This window comes from Poecilia latipinna, unplaced genomic scaffold (assembly GCF_001443285.1).
Source record: "Poecilia latipinna isolate Pla-1442-1.1 unplaced genomic scaffold, P_latipinna-1.0 Scaffold2138, whole genome shotgun sequence".
Taxonomy (NCBI): domain Eukaryota; kingdom Metazoa; phylum Chordata; class Actinopteri; order Cyprinodontiformes; family Poeciliidae; genus Poecilia; species Poecilia latipinna.
Genome location: NW_015114754.1, coordinates 35232 through 57900, shown reverse-complemented (window position 1 = coordinate 57900; position 22669 = coordinate 35232). Strand labels below are relative to the sequence as shown.

General features: G+C 36.3%; 1 protein-coding gene across 11 annotated transcripts in view; it reads left to right on the top strand.

The window, feature by feature from the left end:
• LOC106936415 (leucine-rich repeat-containing protein 7) overlaps window positions 1–22669 on the top strand; it is a 94391-nt gene that overhangs the window by 36570 nt on the left and 35152 nt on the right. For 8 of the 11 annotated variants that reach the window (XM_015017402.1, XM_015017405.1, XM_015017401.1 and 5 more), the window contains exons 2-14: window positions 4658–4860; window positions 9083–9200; window positions 10603–10681; window positions 12592–12681; window positions 13978–14034; window positions 14687–14750; window positions 15777–15851; window positions 15948–16092; window positions 16841–16913; window positions 17738–17755; window positions 21110–21239; window positions 21731–21846; window positions 22071–22140. In XM_015017402.1, coding sequence (XP_014872888.1) covers window positions 4658–4860; window positions 9083–9200; window positions 10603–10681; window positions 12592–12681; window positions 13978–14034; window positions 14687–14750; window positions 15777–15851; window positions 15948–16092; window positions 16841–16913; window positions 17738–17755; window positions 21110–21239; window positions 21731–21846; window positions 22071–22140 — 1238 coding nt within the window. The remainder of the gene's footprint in view (window positions 1–4657; window positions 4861–9082; window positions 9201–10602; window positions 10682–12591; window positions 12682–13977; window positions 14035–14686; window positions 14751–15776; window positions 15852–15947; window positions 16093–16840; window positions 16914–17737; window positions 17756–21109; window positions 21240–21730; window positions 21847–22070; window positions 22141–22669) is intronic. The other 3 variants (XM_015017404.1, XM_015017403.1, XM_015017412.1) reach the window with 1 other exon arrangement.

Genomic DNA, 22669 nt, shown 5'->3' with positions numbered 1-22669 from the left:
AAATTTTCTAGAATTCTGAAATAAACATCATAATTCTCAGAAAAAAAAGTCAGAAAAATATCAGATTTCTTTTCCAGTGGCCCTAATTATTTTCTGTACTAACCAGATCTTATCTGAAGAAAGCTTTGTCATAAATGTAATGTTGTATAATAACGTGTTAGCAGACCTGTCCATGGTCCTGAAGCAATTCAAATATGTAATTTGCTAAACTGCGCTACATGAAACAAACCTGCATACATCAGTGGAGTCACTTTGACTCAGCGGTGTTAAAATTAGTAATTAGAGATCTGACAGGAGATAAGGGTAGGAGTGGGTGAGTAACGACTGGCTTGCAGCAATTTCTCTGCATTACGGAGCATTTCTCTCACCGTTCAGTCTGGGCACTCGTCTATTTGTCAACTGGTTTATCCACTGAATGTTACCAGAACAAACAAACTCACTACATGCCTCACCTGTGCGTCCATTTCTCATTGGATTTTCATTTTTATCCTCGCTGTCACAGCAATCATAAAGTAAGTGCGCCTGGATGCCTCTGGTTCTCTCCCAGAGTCGTGTGTGTGTGTGTGTGTGTGATTGTTTAATTGTGAGTGATTGCAGGAGCTCAGCTCTGATTCAGGTGCTATAAAAGCGTCTGGTGTAGCCGGCTCTACTTTAAGCGCCACCGAATGTGGAGCGGTCGCCCACTGAGTGAGCGCTCCTGTTTTATGACAGAGAGAGTGAATAAAAATACACCCGGCTCCTGGGAGACGGTCTCCATGGCAGCGGTTACTGTGGCAACAACAGGGCCGCACGTGAAGCGGTGGCTGTCACGGCGCTCAGGGGAATTCACCCTGTCAGGCTGCTGGAGGACAGGGCACACGCACACACACACGCACACACACACACACACAGAGGGGGAAAAACAGGAGTATTTGTTTTGAAAAACAGAGATAAGATCACTAGACGTGGCATACAGGAAGTACACAGATGCCTACTGCTAACTCGCTTTTGTTGAGTTTTTTCTCAAAATTCAGACTTTAATCTCAAAATTCAGACTTTTTGTCTCAGATTTCTGATGTTAATTTCAGAATTTTGACTATTTTTTCAGAATTCTGTCTTTTATTTCAAAATTCTGATTTTAATCTCACAAATTCTGACTTTTTTTCACAGAATTCGGCCTTTGAGCTCAGAATCGTGACTTCAAATTAATTCAGTTTTCTATATTAGTTACAGTTTATTTGTAAACTAACCTATATTTACAGAATCACACAAAATATTAGGTAATTTGGAGTAATTTTATTATCTACTTGAGTAAAATTTCTGGATTTTCTCCTCACTGAATGAAAAACTAACATGTTTTAACCAAACATTCACCAGACAAACACCTGCAGTTTCTGTTAAAGTTTATAAGTTTTTATTGAAAGAAACTGATTTGGAAACATTTTCTTTTGCCTTATTTTGTTATTTTTTTGTGACTTATCTGAATTACTGTCATTTTTGGTCCTTATAATACCAAAATTTCTACATAACTTTACATTTTGTTCCATCTGATGATGTCATTAAATCACTGATAATTTTATCAGTTACTCAGTACTTGTGTAGACATTTTACCAAATACCTTTCTACTCTTACTGGAGTAATTTCTTGGTTGGCTGCTTTTTGCCTATACTTGAGTAAAAATACATTGAAGTGGTTCTGCTCTGACTTGAGGTTTTGGGTTCTCTGCTCCTCCGGTAAAAAGCCTTCGGCTCACACAGGAAGTTCTTCTCTGTTGCAGCTACCAGAGTTTTGACATCAGGGTTTGGACTTGGCCGTTGTTGAGCTGTTCTGTTGTAGTTTTTCTTCCAGCAGCTGCTGCTTTTCCGTCAGGATCGGCTTTGTTCTCTGTAAAATGGTCCTGAGGGCGAATGCTCCAGTTGCTGTGATGCTGCATTGCTGCTCCCTCAGTTTTACCTTCGCTCTCTCTGTCCTCTCTCATGAATGTCCTACTTGCCTATTTTCTGTCTTTGTTGCCCTGTATTTTCTTAATAAGTCCCTCTTCTTGTTGCATTAGAAACATTATCAAGCAGTAAATGGTAAGAGCTTCCCTGTTATGCTATAAGTTGACATTTATTTAAACGCATTAAATATTAGACAAAAAAGCCTTGTATTAATGTTTAGCTGCATTCAGACACAATCTGTGTTTCCATTACAAAACTTTGTAAATATTCCCCTAATGTTCAAAAAAACATAATTTTGTAATTGTGGAGTTAACATCAAATAAGTAACTCAATTATTCATGCAATTTATGATCCTCCTGCTACTTCCTGTCGTCTTCTTCTTCGTGGTTTGCGCCAGTGGCAACATGTGACTTCTGTGATGCAAAAAAAGTATTTTCATTTCTGGTTTGTGAAGATTTAGTCGCTTGTTTTAAGTCAATAATTCCTTACATTTTATGAAAAGTATTCACTCCATTGTCAGATAAATTCACTTATAACATGTGAAAAACATTTTGTTGTAACTGAATTCATCTGCCAGAGGAACTAGAACTTTTCCTACAATTTTAAGGAATTATTGGCTCCTATGAGCTCCTATATCTTGCTTAGTTAGTTTTGTCTTATTTCAAGTGGGCTGAGATATTTGCACTAAAAACTAGACAAAAAATATTTGGTAAGATTTTATGTTTTTTCAGTGTAAATGGATTTCACCTGCCATTTAATCTCAGCAGATGCTTTATAGGATATAAGTGATCAAACAAGCATCATGAAGATCAATAAACTAGAGACGATCACTAATGCATCAAAATTAAGGAATTATTGACAAACTAATTAAACTAAAACCTGAATGAAAACAAGATCATATTTCTTGCTGAAAGTTACTTGTTAGTTAATTTTGTCTTATTTCAATTTAACTAAGTTATTTGTACTGAAAACTAGAGAAAAATACTTGGTAGTATTTCTAGCAGACGTTTATCCAAGCAGTAAATCTCCGGGTTCAACGCCGACTCTGACGATGATTGCAGTTAAGGAAGAAGTCGGGTTGCATCTTCCTCTTTTGCCCCCATGTCTCCTTCTTCTTCACATCTGATGATCAGAGAACAAACTCAGGGCGGCGTGGACGCGGTTTGACCATTGTTCTCTTCAGAAGATCCGGCATTAGAGCCGTTTGGGTTTCGTTTTGGGCGTGAAGCGATAAATCCTGGTGATGAATCCCCACTGGAGGTTGTTAATATGCATGCTTAGCCTACTTCTGCCATTCAGCCAGCAGCTTTTCAAACACAGTTGTGGAACAGAGTGATGTTGTCACAGGATCACAAAAGATCTATTTTAATTATATCTCTGGTCTAATTATACGGCTTGTTGCATGAAAGGAGCGATTGTGTGCGACTGTCGAGGAGTCGAGCCTCAGCCTGCTTTGAGCTGGGTAACTGCTGGTTTGCGGCGGTTTTCTCTGTCATGCATCTGTTTCCCAGTTTTACACCTCATTTCAAATACATTCTGATTTCACATTTGTGCCCTGAAGGCTGAGTTCACTTTGTTTCCTCTGTTAAAGCTGCAGTGAGTACATATTTATTAAAACTGTCACCATGTTGTGATAAAATGGTGTGAGAAAAAAAATCTGTGACAAAATCAAGCTGCAGTTTGCTAAAATGCAACGGAGGAAGGTCTCAACACTGTCAATCATGCTTGTGTATGCGCTGCTAAGTGTATTAACGGTGGAGAAACAACTGACTCTTCCAGGAAAACATCATCAGTGGCTATGCTAACTAGCTTGAGCATTCAGAGCAGGTTATGTTGTCATGAGCCAGCTGTAGCTTAGCAAAGAATAAGTGAGAGGATGAGAGTGATTGACAGCGCTAAGCCCCGCCTCCTGTCTCCGATTGGTTATTTCTAGTTAGCATTCGGAGAACACTAACTATAGCGCGATTCTTTTCACAGATTTTCCATCTCATGCAAAGTGACAGTTTCAACAAATGTGTAACAAATATGTTTTTATGAAAGTTACATACTGCAACTTTAAGGAAAAGTCAGAAATCATATGACCAACGTTTTGCTCTGAGTTGTTCAAATCCAGTTTCCTGTTAGTGTTGAAGATAGTATTTGTATTTGGTTTTCTTTATATTAAAAATGTCATTAAAATCTTTATCCTGTTAAAACCAGTTATAAGCAGTTACATTTTTTAAAAAGTTCTTGTTCCACTGGCAGATTATTTCACTTGTAATAAAACATTTTTCCCAAGTAATTAGTGAAATAATCTCCCAGTGTAACTGGAACTTCTTCATCAACATTAAAGAATTATTTACTTAAAAAAATCTCTTAAATTTTGCTGAAAAATTACTTGTAAGTTAGTTTTGTCTTATTTCACTAAGATGTTTTCTCTAGAAACTAAACCAAAATTACTTGGTAAGATTTTGTGTTTTTGCAGTGCACTGTTACAGAGTCCCAATGTGATTGTTGTATTTTGATAGTAATATTTTTAATGTGAGAATTTGCACTGAATGAAAGAGTGAAGATTTATTTTTAATTTTAGAGTCAAATGTTGCGTTTTAGTTTATGTTCTCACTCATCAAAAACACGTCAGTCTGAATTAATGCAGCTCAAACAACTCATGGCTTTTAACACCAGCTCAACATTTTTTATGAATATCTTCTGGAATAAATGTGTAAAATTAAACATCTCCCATCTCTTGTTTTTTACAGTGCAGTGTCTGGAGATGACCACCAAGCGGAAGCTGATTGGCCGGCTGGTGCCGTGCCGCTGTTTCCGTGGTGAGGAGGAAGTGATCTCAGTGCTGGACTACTCTCACTGCAGCCTTCAGCAGGTCCCAAAGGAAATATTCAGCTTCGAGAGAACCTTAGAGGAGCTCTACCTGGACGCCAACCAGATCGAAGAACTACCCAAGGTGAGCTCACCTGGCCGCCTGCTCACCTGGTCACCTGGCCACCTGATCACCTGATCACCTGGGTCCCCTGACCACCTGATCACCTGGCCACCTGATCACCTGGTCACCAGACCACCTGATCACCTGGCCACCTGATCACCTGATCACCTGGTCACCTCCTCACCTGGTCACCTGATCACCTGGTCAGCTCCTCACCTGGTCACCTGATCACCTGGTCACCTCCTCACCTGGTCACCTCCTCACCTGACCACCTGACCACCTGGTCACCTGATCACCTGATCACCTGACCACCTGGCCACCTGGTTCTGCTCCAGTTTCTGCTTCTCAATCTGAAAACATTTTCTATCAAGTCATCTTACAAGTAGTAGCTTTTATCTTGATTAGTGGTGGAACTCTGCAGGTATTTTTAATTAAATTAATTTAATCATATTTTAATTGGAAATCATATATTAACAAATTAAGCTACATTTTCAGTTCTAAAACCCATTTGTGCTGCTGAATTAAGGTGTTATTTAGGCTATTCAACCATCAGGTTGGTGTAAAATGACATTATACAGATTGGTTTTCTAAGTGTTTCAGGAACTTTTTCTCAGAATTTTGACTTTCTTTTCTCAGAATTATTTTTTTCAGAATTTTGACATTTATCACAGAATTTTTACGTTTTTCCCTGAATTTTTGCTTTTATCTCAGATTGTGAGTTTTGATCTCACATTCTGAGTTAAGAGTCATAATTTGAGAAAAAAGTAAAAAATAGAAATGTGATCTCAAAACTCCGAGTTTAGTGTCAGAAATCTGAAAATCTCAATTCTCAGGAAAGAAAAATCTAAATTCTGAGGTCAGAATTTAGAGAATAAAGTCAAAATAAATTTTTTTCTCAATCCTTTCCTGTGGTTCAGATAAAAACCTGCTTGTGGTTGAGGATCCTCCTTCTTTCAGCTCCTTTGGTTCTCAGCTGGAGTCTTTGCCCCGATGAGAGGATTTTAAGCATCTTGTTCATCTGCGATGGGAGGATGGAGGTTTTTCTGGCCCGACCCACTTGGAGGAAACCCCAAAGCAGAGGCAGAAAATACTTTAGGGACTGTTTATCCCCTCTGGTCTGAGAAATGAGCCGGAAAGTGTAGCTGGGGGAGGAGAGAGGATGTTTCCTCTCCTGGATTTCTGTGCAGCTTGGTTAGATATTCATACGTTTGAAAAGACAAGTTAAAATATTCACCTAAAATCTGTAACAAGACTTAAAACATTTCAGTGACCGTTCAGTCTGAGCAAAGGAATTTCACATTCTAATCATGTCTCTGCTCCAAAAAAATCACTAACCTTTCCTTCCGCTTGTGTTTGGTTTAGTGCACTGAAATTTTATTGGAAATCAACATAGAGGAGCCTGTGTTGAGGCAGTAATTCCTTAAAATTGACGAAAAAGAATAGTTAGTTATGGAAATATGTCTTGTATCTTTTGATCAGTGTTAAGGAATTACTGACTTAAAACAAGCCTCTAGCTGTCTGAAAAATTACTTTTAAGTTAGTTTTTTTTCTTATTTTAAGTGCACTGAGATATTTGCACTAGAATTTACAAAAGAAAATACTCGGTAGGATTTTCTGTTTTTGCAGTGCTGTCCCATTTTCATGCACAGAATTGGGAAAAAACTGCCTTTTTTGGGGGAAAATACTGGAAATTAACTAATTGTTTCAAGTTCAGTCCAGTTTTTATTAATATTTCGCAAAGAACTATAATTGTAATTGTATAACCTTTGCTGTTATTGACCAGGACTCTTTTGAGAAAGAGATTTTTAATTACAATGGCACTGTCCTGCTTAAATAAAATAAAAATAAAAAATGCTTCATCACAAGAAGTCCCAATTAAACGCTCTTAGACTTGATGAACTGTGTGACCCGTTAGATGAATAGCTCAGCCTGGCGGTGGCTCGCTCGGCGGCCTGCAGGTCGAGCAGCCGCTAAACGGCCTCCTGACATCTCAAGGAGAATTAAAGGTGCTGTTTATAAGTGGGCTGTCACATGTATTGGTATTCTGTCCTGGTTTAAATGACAAAGATGGTGAATTGGATTTCTAAATTTAGCCTGCTTGGATGGAGACCAACTAATATGTCTTTGTGAGCGGCAGGCCAAACGTGCATTAAACTGAATAAATAAAGAGTCTGCTCGGCCATGACAACGTGTGCCAACATGGTGTTTAGCTGCTGATTGATGGGCCTGTATAAGTGAGCTGGACAGGCCTTTTCATGTGTTTGAGCACGGCCCGGTGCGAGCCATCATCTTCACTTATTTCAGTTGCTGAAGAGCCGGATGTGACTGTGGCAAAGCTGCTAAGATATGGACACTAAAATCAATACAGACGTTCGATTTGTCCACATCAACCAATACATTTACTGTCTAAAGGGAAAGTATTATGGAAAATCAACATTTCTGAGCTTTGCAGCATGTTATAATGTGACTCCTTCATCAAATACATGCATGATGAGAAATTGTTTAGCAACCGTAGCAACCCTTAATCTGTGCAAAACACCTGAGGGATCCTCCTACAGACTAGCCAGCAGCAATTAGCAAACGCCTGGTGGAACCGAACATCCGCTGAGCTCGTTATGCTTCTCAGAGAAACGCTGGGAAAAATGATGATAGAGGGTTAACGGAGGAGCCATGTTGTGATGACTTCCTGAAGGCGGAGTTTCAGGAAGAACAGGAGCTTCTTAAAGAGACAGAGGCCCAATTTTAAGGCGTTAAATTACAAAGTCAAATTTGGTTTATGTAGCATTTTTATAAACAACTCAAGGTAACAGAGTTACTTTATTGTGCTATAAAATACATTTATTTATTTATGCATCTATTATTTATGTATGTATTTATTTATTTAATTATCAATTTATTTATTTACTCATTTGTTTGATTGTTTATTTATTTTCTGTCATTTTCTTAACTTTTCCATTTCCAAGCCAAAAAGAATACAAATACACCAAATGAACCAATTTCTGCAAATGTTGTTTCATTACAATAAATAAATGCTACAAAAATTGACAATTAAAATTTAACAAGTGAATCAGATTTTTTTTTCTTGCTGAATAAAGCGAGCTCTGTGCACTCGCATAAAAAAAAGTTAATCCCCATTTATGCATCAGGACATTTCGTCAGTCGGTCGATAAAGGACCATCATTATTTCCTCTAAATTTCAGTTCTTCTTTCGATTTGAGCATTTTTGCATAATATATGTCGATGTGCTTATTGGTTTCACATCTCTGGAAAATTGCCGAAATTGTTGTATGGATTATTAGTGTAAATTCAGAGAATCTATGAAATGCTGCAGTGAATTAAATTACCTTAAACCTGGAACAGTGGGGAGAAAAAACAACTGAACCAAATGTTAAAATGACCAAAATCTGTTTGATGGTTTGAAAGTAACAAGTTGAAATTTTGGTTTGTGCCTTTTTGTGAGATGTTTCTTCACTTATTTTGGGGGAAATTGTTAAAGATTTCATCATAACATTCAGCCAATTTCTCATCTTTTCATTTCTTTCTGTGAAGGAATGAAAACTAATTTGTCGCAGCTCTCAAATATAAATTCTTCAGGCTTCCTAAAACACCTGGCAAAGTTTCTACTGAGAGATTATTGTCTTAAAAAATAGGATAAATAAAAAAGTGAGATTTGGTTTTAGAATATTTGTACAATATTTGAATCGGGTTTATATTTGCTTTATTGCATTTTTAGCTACATTTTTTGTGAGAAATATTAGTTATATCATTAACAACTCGTACCTATTTGTGTTCTGTAATATTCAGCATTTTAATGATATTACTAAATTATGCAATACTTAACTCCACTGAGTCAAAACTGTGTTTTAATAAATTAATTTTCAGTGATGCAACATATTTGTTGATGAATTTGGTTACGTAAACATTTTTTTCATGGTATTTAGAAAATTTAAACCCTCTAAATTTTTTTTATAAATGCTCTTTTCACCATTATTTGTGCTGCATTTCCTCATAGATGATACTGAATGCTGCTTCTTTTTATTACTCTTTCGTCCTCCAGGGCAACTGTACGGGGAAAATTAAATCTGCATTATTTATGGGAAGAAGCAGCTAAACAGAGCAGCTTATCCAAGCCTGCAGCAAACTTTCAGTTCTCTGTCTGGTTATGTGGCGTTCTGTTTGATGTCTGTTTGACTTCTTCATGCGATTAAAATATTCTTTTGTTCTCCATTGTTTTCTCTCACAGCAACTCTTCCAGTGCCAGGCCCTAAAGAAGCTGAGTTTGCCCGATAACGACCTTTCCAATCTTCCCACCACCATCGCCAGCCTGGTTAACCTCAAAGAGTTAGACATTAGTAAAAACGGTAAGGTGCAAAAACAAATAAGTCGGCTAAACTTACAAAACGGCAGCAACTCTGTGATGCTCAGAACAGCTGTTGTAGTAAAATATATTGTAACTATAGCTCATAGAAAAGACTTTAAAATGCTGCTGTTACTTTATAAATCACCACAACACATAAAAGATCTGCTGTTGTTATATTAACTTTCCAAACCTCTCAGGTCTTTTGGTTCTGGAACCAAAAATGTAGAAACAGCATTCAGCTTCTGTGCACCACAAATCTGGAACAAGCTTCCAGAAAACCAAAAAACTGCTGAAACACTGAGCTCCTTTAAGTCTATACTTAAAAACCCACCTGTTTAGAGTTTCTTTTGAACCATAATCAATGAAACCCTCATCAACATATTGATGTGTATTGATGGTTTTGATGATGGTACTTGGCAAAATGTTATGTTTACTGGTTTTCTCAACTGTTGACTTTGTATTTTTGTGCTTTTATGATGTAAAACACTTTGATCTGCTGAAATGTGCTACGGACCCCTTGCATGTTATTGTTTACATCTGGAAATTTCACGCATGCACTCAAATTTGGAGAGAAAAAACACCAGACTTTAACTTGCGGTAGAACGGCTCCGTTCACTAAATGAAATGTAGGTACGACTAATTAATGCTTTACGCCACAGCAAAGGAAAAAATAATGCAGAAAAACCGTTGAAGAACAACTCAAAACCACTTTTTGTCTCGCTCTCTGTGTCAGCTAAGCGACACAGAGACTCGTTGCCATAGCAACTGACAACAACACCACTTTATGTTCCAGGATTCAACACCAAAAAACACCCAAACATTTTCCACACAAAGAACAGAACATTCACTACGTTACAGTTTTATGTTTTTAGGTTTAATGTTTGTTTTGTGATTATTAATAAGTAATAGCTGTGGTAGATTAGCTATCGCTGCTAATAGCTAAGCTAATACAGCGGTGGTTAATTAGCTAATTTAAACACCTGCTCCACTGATGATCTGTCAGAGTTGGTGTTTAGGTTTCCTGTTTCTATTTTTGTAACTGAACCAAAACACAGAATTCTGCTGCACATCTACATGTTAAGGTTCTCATAGTCATACTAGCATAACTAGCCTACTTTCCTCGCTCTTGCAGTTTTCTTTCTGACCTTGTTATCTAGTTATTGCAGTGTTGCAAAGCACTGCCTCCCTTTTAATTTTATATGTCAGTACAGTTACGGTTTAGGGCGTTATATTGATAACTTAACAGCAGAAACCAATTCTAATCATCATTAGCCAGCAGCTTTTTGCCTTCCAGCAGGGAGATTGGGGCGGGATCTTGGATGCATGACGTCACACTGCAACAGGTCCATACAAATAAACCTTACTGATTGATTGGAACGTGATGTTATGATTCACTCCTACAGGAATCCAGGAGTTTCCAGATAATATAAAATGCTGTAAAGGCCTGTCTGTGGTAGAAGCCAGCGTCAACCCCATTACCAAGTAAGATCCGAATACTTTCCATCTTTACAAACCTGAATCTTTCTCTTTATGCTGGTTTGACTGAAACAACTGCAGCTTATTGTAATGCCTCTACTTAGCAATGTCGGAAAAGTCTCACTAAATAACTCAGAAATATCCTTAAAATAAGTTTCTTAAACTTCCTGAAGGAAAAATGTTTATTTAAAACTTGTAGACATAAAACATGTACACTTATAACCTTGATATTGAAGTATGGATCCACCGCAGGGTTTACAAAGTACAAAGTTTTTAAAAGCACCTAAAAACTACGATGTCTGCATTGTGTAGGTTAGAATCACAAAAATCACAAAGGAAAGCAAGGATTGACAATTACGAGAAAAACTGAAGCAGCTTTTGACTTGGATTCGTTTTAGTTAGTTGCCTTGACTTTTTTCTTGCGGTTTTCAATTCAGATAAAATGAATTTTACAGAAAAGTTGCTGTTTGTTGGGCGACTGTGGCTTGAAGGGAAGTTGTGGGTTTAATTCCAGTTAAAAACACAAATACTATATTTGGTCTATTTTCTGGTGTAAACTTATTAGTACACTTGAAATAAGACAAAACTAAATTTTAAATAACTTTTAAAGGAGCTTGTTTTAAGTAAATAATTCCTCAATATTGATGAAAAAGTGCAGATTATTTAACGTAAAACTAGCACTTTTTAAAAATCTATATTAAGCAATTATTAATTTAAAACAAGCTTCTATACTGTATATTGCTGATGAGTTTTGTCTTATTTGAAGTATATTAAGATATTTGCAGTAGAAACTAGACCAAAAATTTTTGCTCTATTATGACAAATATGAGTTTTTGCTTGTGCAGTGACAATACAATGCACAGAATAAATAAAAACATTTAACCAAACAACTTCCTCCTTTCTGGTAGAATAATGAGTTGAGTTGACCAACTTTACGATCTAAATTGTTTCTTTATGGAATAAACTGTAGAGTTTGTATAAAAACATTATTTTTTTCATGGTGAATTTATTAAATTACAATTAAACTTTAAAACCAGAGAAAATTACAAATAGACTAACTCTGTTATTGCCTGATCTAAACCCCAATGAATGTAGTTTTTTGTCCCCTTAATCAAATTTAAATAACCCGATTGTTGGTTATTTTTTAAACTAAAACTTGATTGAAGGACCTTTGGATTTAATTTCAACATTTATTTATGTACAGTAAGCCAAATTTACACCTATCTTTGGTTGATTAGGTCTTAAGTAATCTTTTATTTTACCAACATGTATTTTGTAACTGTAACTAAATATTTGGAAATGGCCCAGTTAGTAGAAACTTTTGATTGCTGTAAAGCCAATAAAGATGTTTAACTTACCCTTGCTTTAGGTGATGATTTAATCAGTAAACCAAATGTAAAAGTGACTGGAGGATTTTATTTTTTATGTGAAAAATTGGGTTTAATGCAAGCATTTTTGTCTGAATCCAGATTAATTAAAAAAATCAATAGATTCTAAAACAAATATAGGCTTTGCTTCCTCTTTTATTACCCAAGTGAGACACCTCATAATAATTAATAAAAATATAGACTATGCAGTCTTATGCCCTGTTGGCTCTGTTATGTCCACTCATCAGATCTGCATATTTACAGGAAGTAAACACGTTTACCGCTGGAGTCTCAGGTGTAATTACTGTTGCTTTGTGATGCTGAAGTGAAGAATGCTGCAGAGGAAAATGCTTCTTGTGTGTCTCTGTGCTGCTTGTGCAGCAGATGAGTCATCTGCAGGCCAGCAGTGGTTAGCTGCTCCTGCTAGCATGCTAGAATCCGATCATGTTTCATTCAGTTGGAGCCGAGTGAAACGGCTCCAGTTGAGCTCATGGCTGCTGTCTTTTGTTTCCTCTTCTGTCGTTTTTCGTTGAATTCTTCTCTTTTCAGACTTCCAGATGGTTTCACGCAGCTCCTGAATCTGACCCAGCTCTTCTTGAATGATGCCTTCCTGGAGTATCTGCCCGCTAACTTTGGCAGGTGAATTAACACACAGCTAAAACACAAAATAAAGTAATTTTGTCCAGTTTCTAGTGCAAATACCTTAGTACATTTGAAATGCATTAAAACTAACAAGTAACTTTTCAGCAAGAAGCACAAGCTTGTTTTAAGTCAATAATTCCTTAATATTGATTAAAATGGTCCATTGGCAGTTTATTCCACAATCTACAGCCGACATGCCGTTACCTAGCAACCCCAGCCCAGCCCAACCCGTCACCTAGCAACCAGGTTCCAGTTCCACTGGCAGTTAGAACATGGAAACACTGTCTTATTATAAGTTAAATAATCTGCCAATGGAACCAGTACTTTTTAATCAATATTAAGGAATTACTGACTTAAAACAAATTCCTATATCTTCTTGAAAAGTTACTTGTAATTTAGTTTTGTCTTATTTCAAGTGTACTAAGATATCTGTACTGGAAACGAGACAGAAAATACTTTGTAAGATTTTGTCTTTTTTGTGTTTTTTGGGGGGATTAAACATTTATTCATTATCAAAGACATATTTTTATAGTTTTTAAAGCTCACAGCTCAATTTTGTGTTTAGCATATTTCTGAAGATGCCTTCCATGTATAGGATATGCATGAGAATTATGCCTTTGTGGCTAATTTTAAAGCTTATATTTTATATTTAGCTTATATTAGAGCATTATTAAATATGACTATGGAAATGTTGTGGGATACTGACCTTGCTTCTGATTTATAATTTATACAACTTTTTCTCAGTGAAAAATAAATTTAAGCACGTATGTTATTCTGCACTCTTTTTCTTGGGTTGTTTTATTTATTAATTTTTTTTATAAAATTATCCCGTAAACAGAAAAAAACATCTAATCTAATTAAAACAAACTCAGTTAATTAGTGAAATTATATTTTTCCAAGTTTATTAAGTTTTGTGGTTACACAAACATAAATACATTACATATCATAAACTTAATCTAACAAATTAACTCTTTTTTTTTAAGTCGGAGCTCCATTGTTGACAATATTTGGTGAAAAAAAATAAAACGCCGTTTTCAGGATGGAACTTTTTTTTTCACACCATTTTTTTTTTGCTAAGTCAGTGTTTGTATTTCCTACTCAAGACTGTTGCATTTCTGATGCTTTTCTTTTCACTTGATCTTATTTTATTTAGTTCTTTTTTGTGTTTCCTCCTTAAGATTGTTGCATCTATGGATGTTTTTTATTTTAGTCCTTTTTTTGTATTTCCTACTGTTGCATCTGAGTGCAAATTAAAGAAATTGTGTTTAGGCTTTTGTTCCGTCTGTTATTCAGGCTCTCCAAATTACGGATTCTGGAGCTGAGAGAGAACCACCTGAAAACCATGCCAAAGTAAGACAGGATGCCATATGTATACTTTACTCTGTGTGTTTGAGTGAAAGAGACAGATGGATTTAAAATAATAATTCTGCAGCTCTCAAACATAAAGAAACTTAAATAAATATTAATATCTACTACTACAGGGATGTCCAAACTTTTAAATTAATAATAGAAACATTAAAATACATTAAAGCAATTCAAGTTGTCTGATTTTCTTGTTGTTGTTTTGTAGAAAATGGATGTTATTTATTGTATATCCAAAACTTTAAAACCTGACTTAGTCTAAGCAAAATCAGCTTTGCAGTAATAGACTCTATATAGACTTTTGGTTACAAAGAAACAAATACTTAACATTTTTGTCATAAAAAAATTATCTTAGTAATACTTTTACTGTATTTAAAATTAAAAGTTGTGACGGCGAGGCCAAATTTGTATTGTATCGGCCACACAAAATCACTCCAAGGGCCACAAATGGCCCCCAGACCACACTTTGGACACCCTTGTACTAGTATATTTCTATCACTATCACACATAGAAATGTAACTGTCTCTGTTTTGCTTTTGAGAATGCACCCTGAATTTTAGATTATTTTTAAATATAAGGAATCACACTGTGAGAATATGAATATTTAGTAAAACTGAAGTTTCCATTTCCCTCTGGTGAGGTCCATCCACAGACTGACACAGCTGGAGAGGCTGGATCTGGGGAGCAACGAATTCTCCGAAATGGTGAGATCTGATCCACTCATGTTTTAACGCAGATTAGATTACACGTCAGATTGTGAGCTGGAATAAAAGAAAACAGAGAAGCAACGAGAACCACTGAGATTAAAGAAAACCTGTTACCATCTGTTTAGACACAAAGAAGAAAACTGCTTGGAGTTCTGCCAAAGTTTGGCTCTAAGATTTTAGGTACCAATCTGTTTGAAAGGGACAAAAAAATTGACAAATGAAACTATTATATTAGAGTCTCTGCTGCTTTTTTTGGCTTCAATTTTTCACCGAAAATGCTGAATGAGAATCGTTCCAGTTCCTCGTTTTAGGAAATACCATCAAATGACAGTTATAACCCAATATTTATCTTTTTCATAATGTACTATCCACAGCGACATGCTGAATAGTCATTTAAATGCAGAAATAAAGTAGTGTACTCATCATTTTGACAGTCTGAGGTTAAAACTGCCTGTTATCTTTGTACAGTAAATGTACAAAATGCTTTTAATTTACTTAGTGAAGAAGGTTTAAATGTTTCAAACAGAAATCCTTGCTTCTCTTTTTGTATTTGTATTTCTAGCACTTTGCTTCTTACTGGTGCAAGTCTTTTTTTTTTTCTCATAAATTGAACCATTTGCTACACGACAACCCGACCCGAGGAACCATCTAAGGATGGTTCAGATTTTATGGAAGCGTCTGTCCCTCTTTACTCTTTACTCGACCCAAACTCTTCTATAGTTTATTTGCATTTGTAAACAGATATTTCCAAAAACCCTCCTCTAGTTGTAGTGTTCGCAAAATTAAATGTATAATGTTATAATCCTAAATCATTCACAAAATTTAATTTGCCATTTTAAAAACACAAACTTCAACCCAAACAATGCCAGGCCAGTATTTTAATTCTGTTTTAGTCCTGATTTAAAGACTTACAGGCTGCGTTCTCTGATGCTGGATAGGATTTATTAGCGTTTTCATGCGTTTGCTTCCTGTTTTTCCCATTATTTGCATTTGACCGTGTGAAATCCTGTTTTATCTTGTTAGCCAGAGGTGTTGGAACAGATGCACAGCCTGAAGGAGCTGTGGCTGGATAACAACTCTCTACAGTCTATACCTGGGGTGAGACAACTTTCATGTTTTGCAGCAAAATCGGAGCATGGGAGCAGAAATGACACATTGTAGCAGATCTTAACTTGTCCGTCCGCTTTCCTGCAGTCTATAGGGAAGCTTCGCCAGTTGCGGTACTTGGATTTGGCCAAGAATCGCATTGAGACGTTGGATAGTGACATCTCAGGCTGTGAGGCCTTAGAAGATCTGCTGCTGTCCTCCAACATGCTGCAGCACCTGCCAGACTCTATAGGTACTAAAAACCAACCTGCTTATTATTCACAGTAGTTCCTAAAAACGGGCTGTTGGTCTTTTTGTATCATTTTCTGCCAGTCTGCTACAAATCTGCATATAATTATCTATAGTTATCTAAAAAATGTAAGTGGTAATTTATGTAAATGTTTACGTTAAGTACGTGTCTTTTAGTTGTTCATTATGTTATAATCATGTTAGCTCATCAAAAACAAACTTGGAGTGTTTCCTTGATTCTTTCATGCATGTTTGAGAAATCTGTTTGTCTCCATGGCAACCAGTCAGCTGTGCAAAACGCCTGGGTGGACCTAGCTCCGCCTTTGAGATGTAGCTCCTCCTCCACTCAGCTCCTTCAGACTAGCCAGCAGCAATTAGCAAACACCTGGTGGAGCTGAAGCTCTGCTGAGCTCATTATAGGAGCTGCTTCTCAGTGAAACACTGGTAAAAACGTTAAAGGAGCCATGTTGTGATGACTTCCTGAAAACAGTTTTTAAAGAGACAGGCGCAATTTTACGGTGTAAAATATCAAAGTAACATTTCTTTTAGGTCATATTTGTTCTATGTAGCATTTTTAACAACTAAAGTTAAAATAGTTAATTGATTGTGCTGTAAAATGGCACGAAGTGCCTGGAAAACACATAATACTGCCTCTTTAAAGCAAAAGGGATGAAAGTTTTTTGGTGAAAGTTTGTAGTTGCGTAGGTTTCGTGTGACCCATGTTTGCACCGATGTTTTTGCGTGTGTTGCAGGAATGCTAAAGAAGCTGACCACTCTAAAGGTAGATGACAACCAGCTGACCTCACTGCCTCACACCATTGGGAGGTAAGAAACCACAACAAATCTGACTCTTCAGCTGAAGTCACGTTAGCTTGCAGCAGCGTTCATACTCCACTGAACTTTTTCACATTTTACCATCACAAACTTCAACGTTTTCAGTGATATTTTAAATAATAGCAGAAGCAGACATTTGTTTACGATAATGAGCTATTAATTTGAACAACATGAATCCTTTCAAAAATATTTTTTTTCTTTGATTGTTGTTTACCTCTAATTTTTAATTAAATGTAAAAAAAAAAAAGAACCTTTATATTGTTTAGATTTTGAGAGATTTTTGTCAGAAACAGTGTTTTAAATGAATAGTTTTGTGCTTTATTCAGGTCCTCCAGACTTAATTCTTCAGTATCAGTACTGTACCAGTCCTTTTTGATGCCTCTGGACCAACTTTATGTATAGAAAATGAGGTTTTCTTTTTAGTTTTCTGTGCCAAAATGGCTCAAACTTTTAAAGGTTGGATGTGAACGATTAAACTGTTTTATCTGAGAGCAGTTGGTTGCACTCAATTTTATTTTATGGAATCAGAGTAAAAGAGGCTAAATACACCATCAGCACAAATCCCACTAAAAAAAAGTTAAACTTGTGGTTGTGATGTGACAAAACGTGAAAAGGTTTACAGATTATGAACACCTTAGTAGTATTCTTTGTTTTGCTTTACTTTAAATCTTCCTTCGGCCGACTGTTAGTAGTTTATGAGGGTTTGCAGGTGAAGGGGTTTGTCGTTAATCTTGTTTATTGCTGTGTTGTAATGCTGGCTGATGATTGGTTGGGGGGGTCTGTGTGTTGTGTTTGCTGCCGTGCTGTGGCGTTAGTCCGAAGCCAAAGCAAGGGTGAGTAACAAGAGCCTTCTGGATCCGAGGGCTTGTTCAGAGACAGATGTTCAGCTGTGCTGCAGATACAGAGAATCAAAGCTTGCTGCCACATGCTGCCAATGTGGGGAACTTTTCATGTCTCTAACACTTACATGCAAACATAAAAAAGATTCTTATCTGTAAAGTTTTGATTTAGTCTCTAAATATGATTTATGTGCTTCAATAAAATCACTGAAAAACACGAAATGAAAATGGTTGCATGTAAAATTGCTGCAGTGATATGGATGGATGTACTGAAAAAACTAAATCTTACCAGTTGTTTGGGTTTAGTTTCTAAAGGTAAAGGTAATTTTATTTATATAGCACATTTTCAGCAACAAGGCAAAACAAAGTGCTTTACAAGTATTGAAAGGAAATGCAAACAAAATAACAAACCAAAGGAAAGAGCAAAAGAAGAAAAAGCTAATAATGTTGATCCAAAGTATATGAACTAGATACTTCTAGTGCAAATTACAAATAAGCCAAAAATAACTCACCAGTAGCTTTTCAACAAGATATACAGGAGCTTATTTTAATTCAGTAATCCCTTATTTTGGATTAAAAAGTACAAGTTCCACTGGCAGAATGTTTCACAATCGATGGGCCGGCACCGTTACCTAGCAACCCCAGCCAAGCCCAGCCCGTCACCTAGCAACCAAGTTGTAGTTCCACTCGAAGACTATTTCACTTATAACAAGATATTTTTCCATAAGTGTCACAGACCAGTGAAACTAGTACTTTTTCATCAATATTAATGAAATATTGACATAAAACAGGCTAATATCTTGATGAAATGTTACTTACAAGTTATTTTACCAAGTATTTTTTGTTTCTAGTGTAAATATCTTAGTACACATGAAATAAGACAAATCCAACTCATAAGTAACTTTTCAGCAAGACATATGAGCTTATTTTAAGTAAATTATTCCTAAGCACTAGTTCCACTTGCACATTATTTCACTGACATTTTTCTCATGTTATAGTTAAATAATCTGCCAGTGGAACTAGAACGTTTCATCAATTTTGAGAAATTGTACTAGAAACTAGACCGGAAATAATTGGTAAGATTTTTCATTTTTGCAGTGTAGGTTTTTTTATTTTTTGGTTCTTTTTTTTTTTTGGAGCTCATATAAAGGTTAAGCAACATTAAATGTATTGTTTTCTTTAAAAAGATTTGAGATACAATGATGAAATATGTGGAATGAATCCTGTAAGTAATTTTAAACTGTTTTTATTTATTATTATTTTAATACATTTATTGACTTACTTTGTTTGTGGAAAGAATCATTCAGTTCTTTCCTTGAATTTTAGAGTTAAACTGAATGACTAGAGATTCAATTAAACTATATTTCTTCTAAGCTGAACATCTTTGCAAGATCTGTATCTGAGCACCCTGAAAGCTTCCTGTCTTCATGAACAAGTCCCAGGTTGTAGTCTTGATAAGTAGTTCTGTAGATTAATTACTTCCCTTTAAAGCTCCTTATTGTTTTGTATCCATTGTTTGAAGTGTTTCTTACCCCTGATGAAAATGATCCCTTTATTCTGTGTCTTTTTTACATTTTTGAATAAGCTACCACATAAGTTTTATTAATTGTTGTGCAGTTTCATACAGTGTGGACTTTTATTTCATTTTTTTACTTCCTTAAAACCCTTTAAAGAGACATCAGCTTTGAACCACAGATGTCATATTATAAAGCCAAGTAAAATAGATGAAAGGACCTTCTCTGCTTGTAAAAATGAAATTGTCTCAATGGTGGGTCGATTGAATGTTTCTGCTGACGAATTTAATCAAATACGTGGAAAAAGTTGTAAAATTATCATTTTGTTTTTACTTTGGACTTTTACTATTTTTCACATACAAAATTCTTGTTTGTTTAAGTTTCATAGCTTTTATAGTTTTAGTTTAACATTTTCTATTTTGGGCTATTTTTCATGTGCAGAAATCTGATAATTTTGATCATTTTAAATGAGGGGAGAAGTTAGAAATATGACTTTTAATACTGATGAAAAAATACAAGTTCCACTGGTAGATTATTTCTGTTACACTTATAACATGGGAAAAATGTCCTGTTTATAAGTGAAAGAATCTTCCAGGGGAACTAGAACTGGGTTGCTAGGTAATGGGCTGGGCTTGGCTGGGGTTGCTAGGTAACAGGCTGGGCTTGGGTGGGGTTGCTAGGTAACGGCGCCAGTGGAACTAGAACTTTTTAATCACAAAAAATGGATTGTTGAATTAAAAGAACCTCCTAAATCTTGTTGTGGATAATATTGTTGTGCTCAAATAACTGTGAATAACTTGGTGGAACTTTATTGTGGTTTTGGACCTGAGTTCAATTTTTTTGTTGTTGTTGTTGCTAATTTTCACTGGACATAAAACTACGTCTTGAACTTTACTCCCAACCAGATAGTGACTTCATTTGAAAAGTTAAAAGAAATTTTGGATCTAAAAATGACATCTTGCTTAGCAGAACCTTTATCTTAATTGCAACCACAATAGGAAACACAAATGCTATTCACTATAAGCTAACCTTGCCTTACACCTCTCCTCTTGTTTCCTCCCATCTCATCTGCTTCCCTTTAGTCAGCCTGGTAGTCCAGATGGTCCCGTCTGTTGGGAATAATAGGAGCAGACTAATGTAATGTTAACAGTGGCAGTACGTGAATGTGAAATTATTGTCTCATTAGCATTAGCATGCTGTTACCTCGGTGTCAGGCCAGAGAATACACAAAAGGGGAGTCCGATTTTCTACAGTAGATGTTACATTAGAGAAGCTGGGATCTATAAAAATGCAAAAAATATTGTTGACATACTTTACTAGATGATTAATTTCAAGCCTTTATCTTTCATTTTAATCATAATTTAATAAAGACTGAAGCTAGCCATCACTTGGTATTGAAATACAAATTGAAACTTACAAAATTTTTAACATTTTTTGTTTTGATTTTTAAAACAAACTTATATAAATTTTCCAAAAATTTTACTCAAGTAAGAGTATAAATACTTCATAATAAAATTACTCAAGTAAGAATAAAAAGCACAGCATTGGAAAAATACTCCTAAAAGTAAATTTTTCAAAACATAATTGAGTAAAGACAACTAGTTACTACCCAACTCTCATTGTGTGTTTCTATTATAATAAAGCAGAATTTTGCAGGCCTAATGCTGATCTTTGATTAGATATCAAAATGATTTTGTTTCTCGTTTCAGTCTTTTCTTAGAATTAATTTCCAGTTGTAGACGGGAATAAGTTTTTAAAACTGCCACAGACATTCTGCATCTTTCAGAATGACTTTTTTCCTCTTTCTGTCGTGGTCTCTCTTCGTTTTCTTCAGCCTATCTCTGTTGGAAGAGTTGGACTGCAGCTGTAACGAGTTGGAGTCGCTGCCTCCCACCGTCGGCTACCTGCACAGCTTGAGAACTTTTGCTGCAGATGAGAACTTCCTCACACAGCTGCCGCGGGAGGTGAGCTAATTCATGTCAGCTTTAACGTTGACATAATGCAGGTTAAACAACATGTAAGATATTAGATATAAGATATTAGTGTAATCAAAACATAATTAGAAATATTTAAAGGGGACCTACTTTGCAAACATCACATTTTGGACATTTTTGTACTTCTCACTTGGGTCTCTACTGCTTCTGAAAAAAGTTAATGTAAAAATAAGTTAATGTTTTTAGTGTCTGAAAAATGAGGTGATTTCTGAATGCAGTTGATTGCAATGGGTTTATATTCATTTATACATCAATATAAATGGATGCTGCACATATTTACACATTTGTATTTGCAAAAACCTCTGCACCACTTTATGTAGCTCTAACATGCAAAATCGCTACGCACACAAAAGTAATCCTTTATCACTTAAACAAAAAAATGCAGCAAACTTTTCATTTGTTTTGATAACGTGTGTGTGTGCGTGTGCGTGTGTGTGTATGTGTGTATGAACCTGTGTTAGATCGGTAACTGCAAGAACGTGACGGTGATGTCACTTCGGTCCAACAAGCTGGAGTTTCTGCCTGACGAAATCGGACAGATGACCAAACTGCGCGTGCTCAACCTCAGCGACAACAGGTACCGGCGTGAGCGCGTCGTCACGAGGCGAAACTTTCTCAATGGCAGCTCCGTTGCTCTCCTTCTCACTGCTGAGGGGGCCTTTGGTTGCCGTGGGAACCGGCGAGTGTGTTGCCATGGTTGCATGCTCTGCAGGCTGTACAGTGCGTGGGAACACGAAACATCTCTATTCTTCCCCGCTCCCCCATCCCCTCCTTCTTTCTTTTTCTGTGTCTTCCTCGTAGGTTAAAGAATCTACCGTTTACCTTCACCAAGCTGAAGGATCTGGCAGCTCTGTGGCTCTCAGACAATCAGGTATCTGTCCTTTACCCTGCAGGAGAACACACCGGCGAACCCACATGGTCCCCTGCATGTTATTGCTTACATCCAGAAAATGTGCACAACGCTGGAGAGCAAAAAGACGATTATGTTTCATGCCATTCATAGCCGCGCTGCCGCGGCAGAACAGCTCCATTAACTAAATGAAGCCTGGACATGAAGGTATTATTCACTTAGTGCTACGCGCCACAGTGAGGGGAGAAATAAAGCAGAAAAAACGCTAAAGAACAACTCAAAACCACTTTTTCCTCGCTACACGCAGACTCGTTGCCATAGCAACTGACAACAACGCCACTTTATGTTTCACTCAAACATTTCCCACACATAGAACTGGACATTCAGTCCGTTACAGTTTCATGATTTTTATTTTGCAATTATTAATAAGTGATCACGGGGATAGACTAGCTATAAGCTAAGCTAACACAGAGGTGGTATATTAGCTACTCTTGCTATAAGCTAAGCTAACACAGAGGTGGTAGATTAGCTACTCTTGCTATAAGCTAAG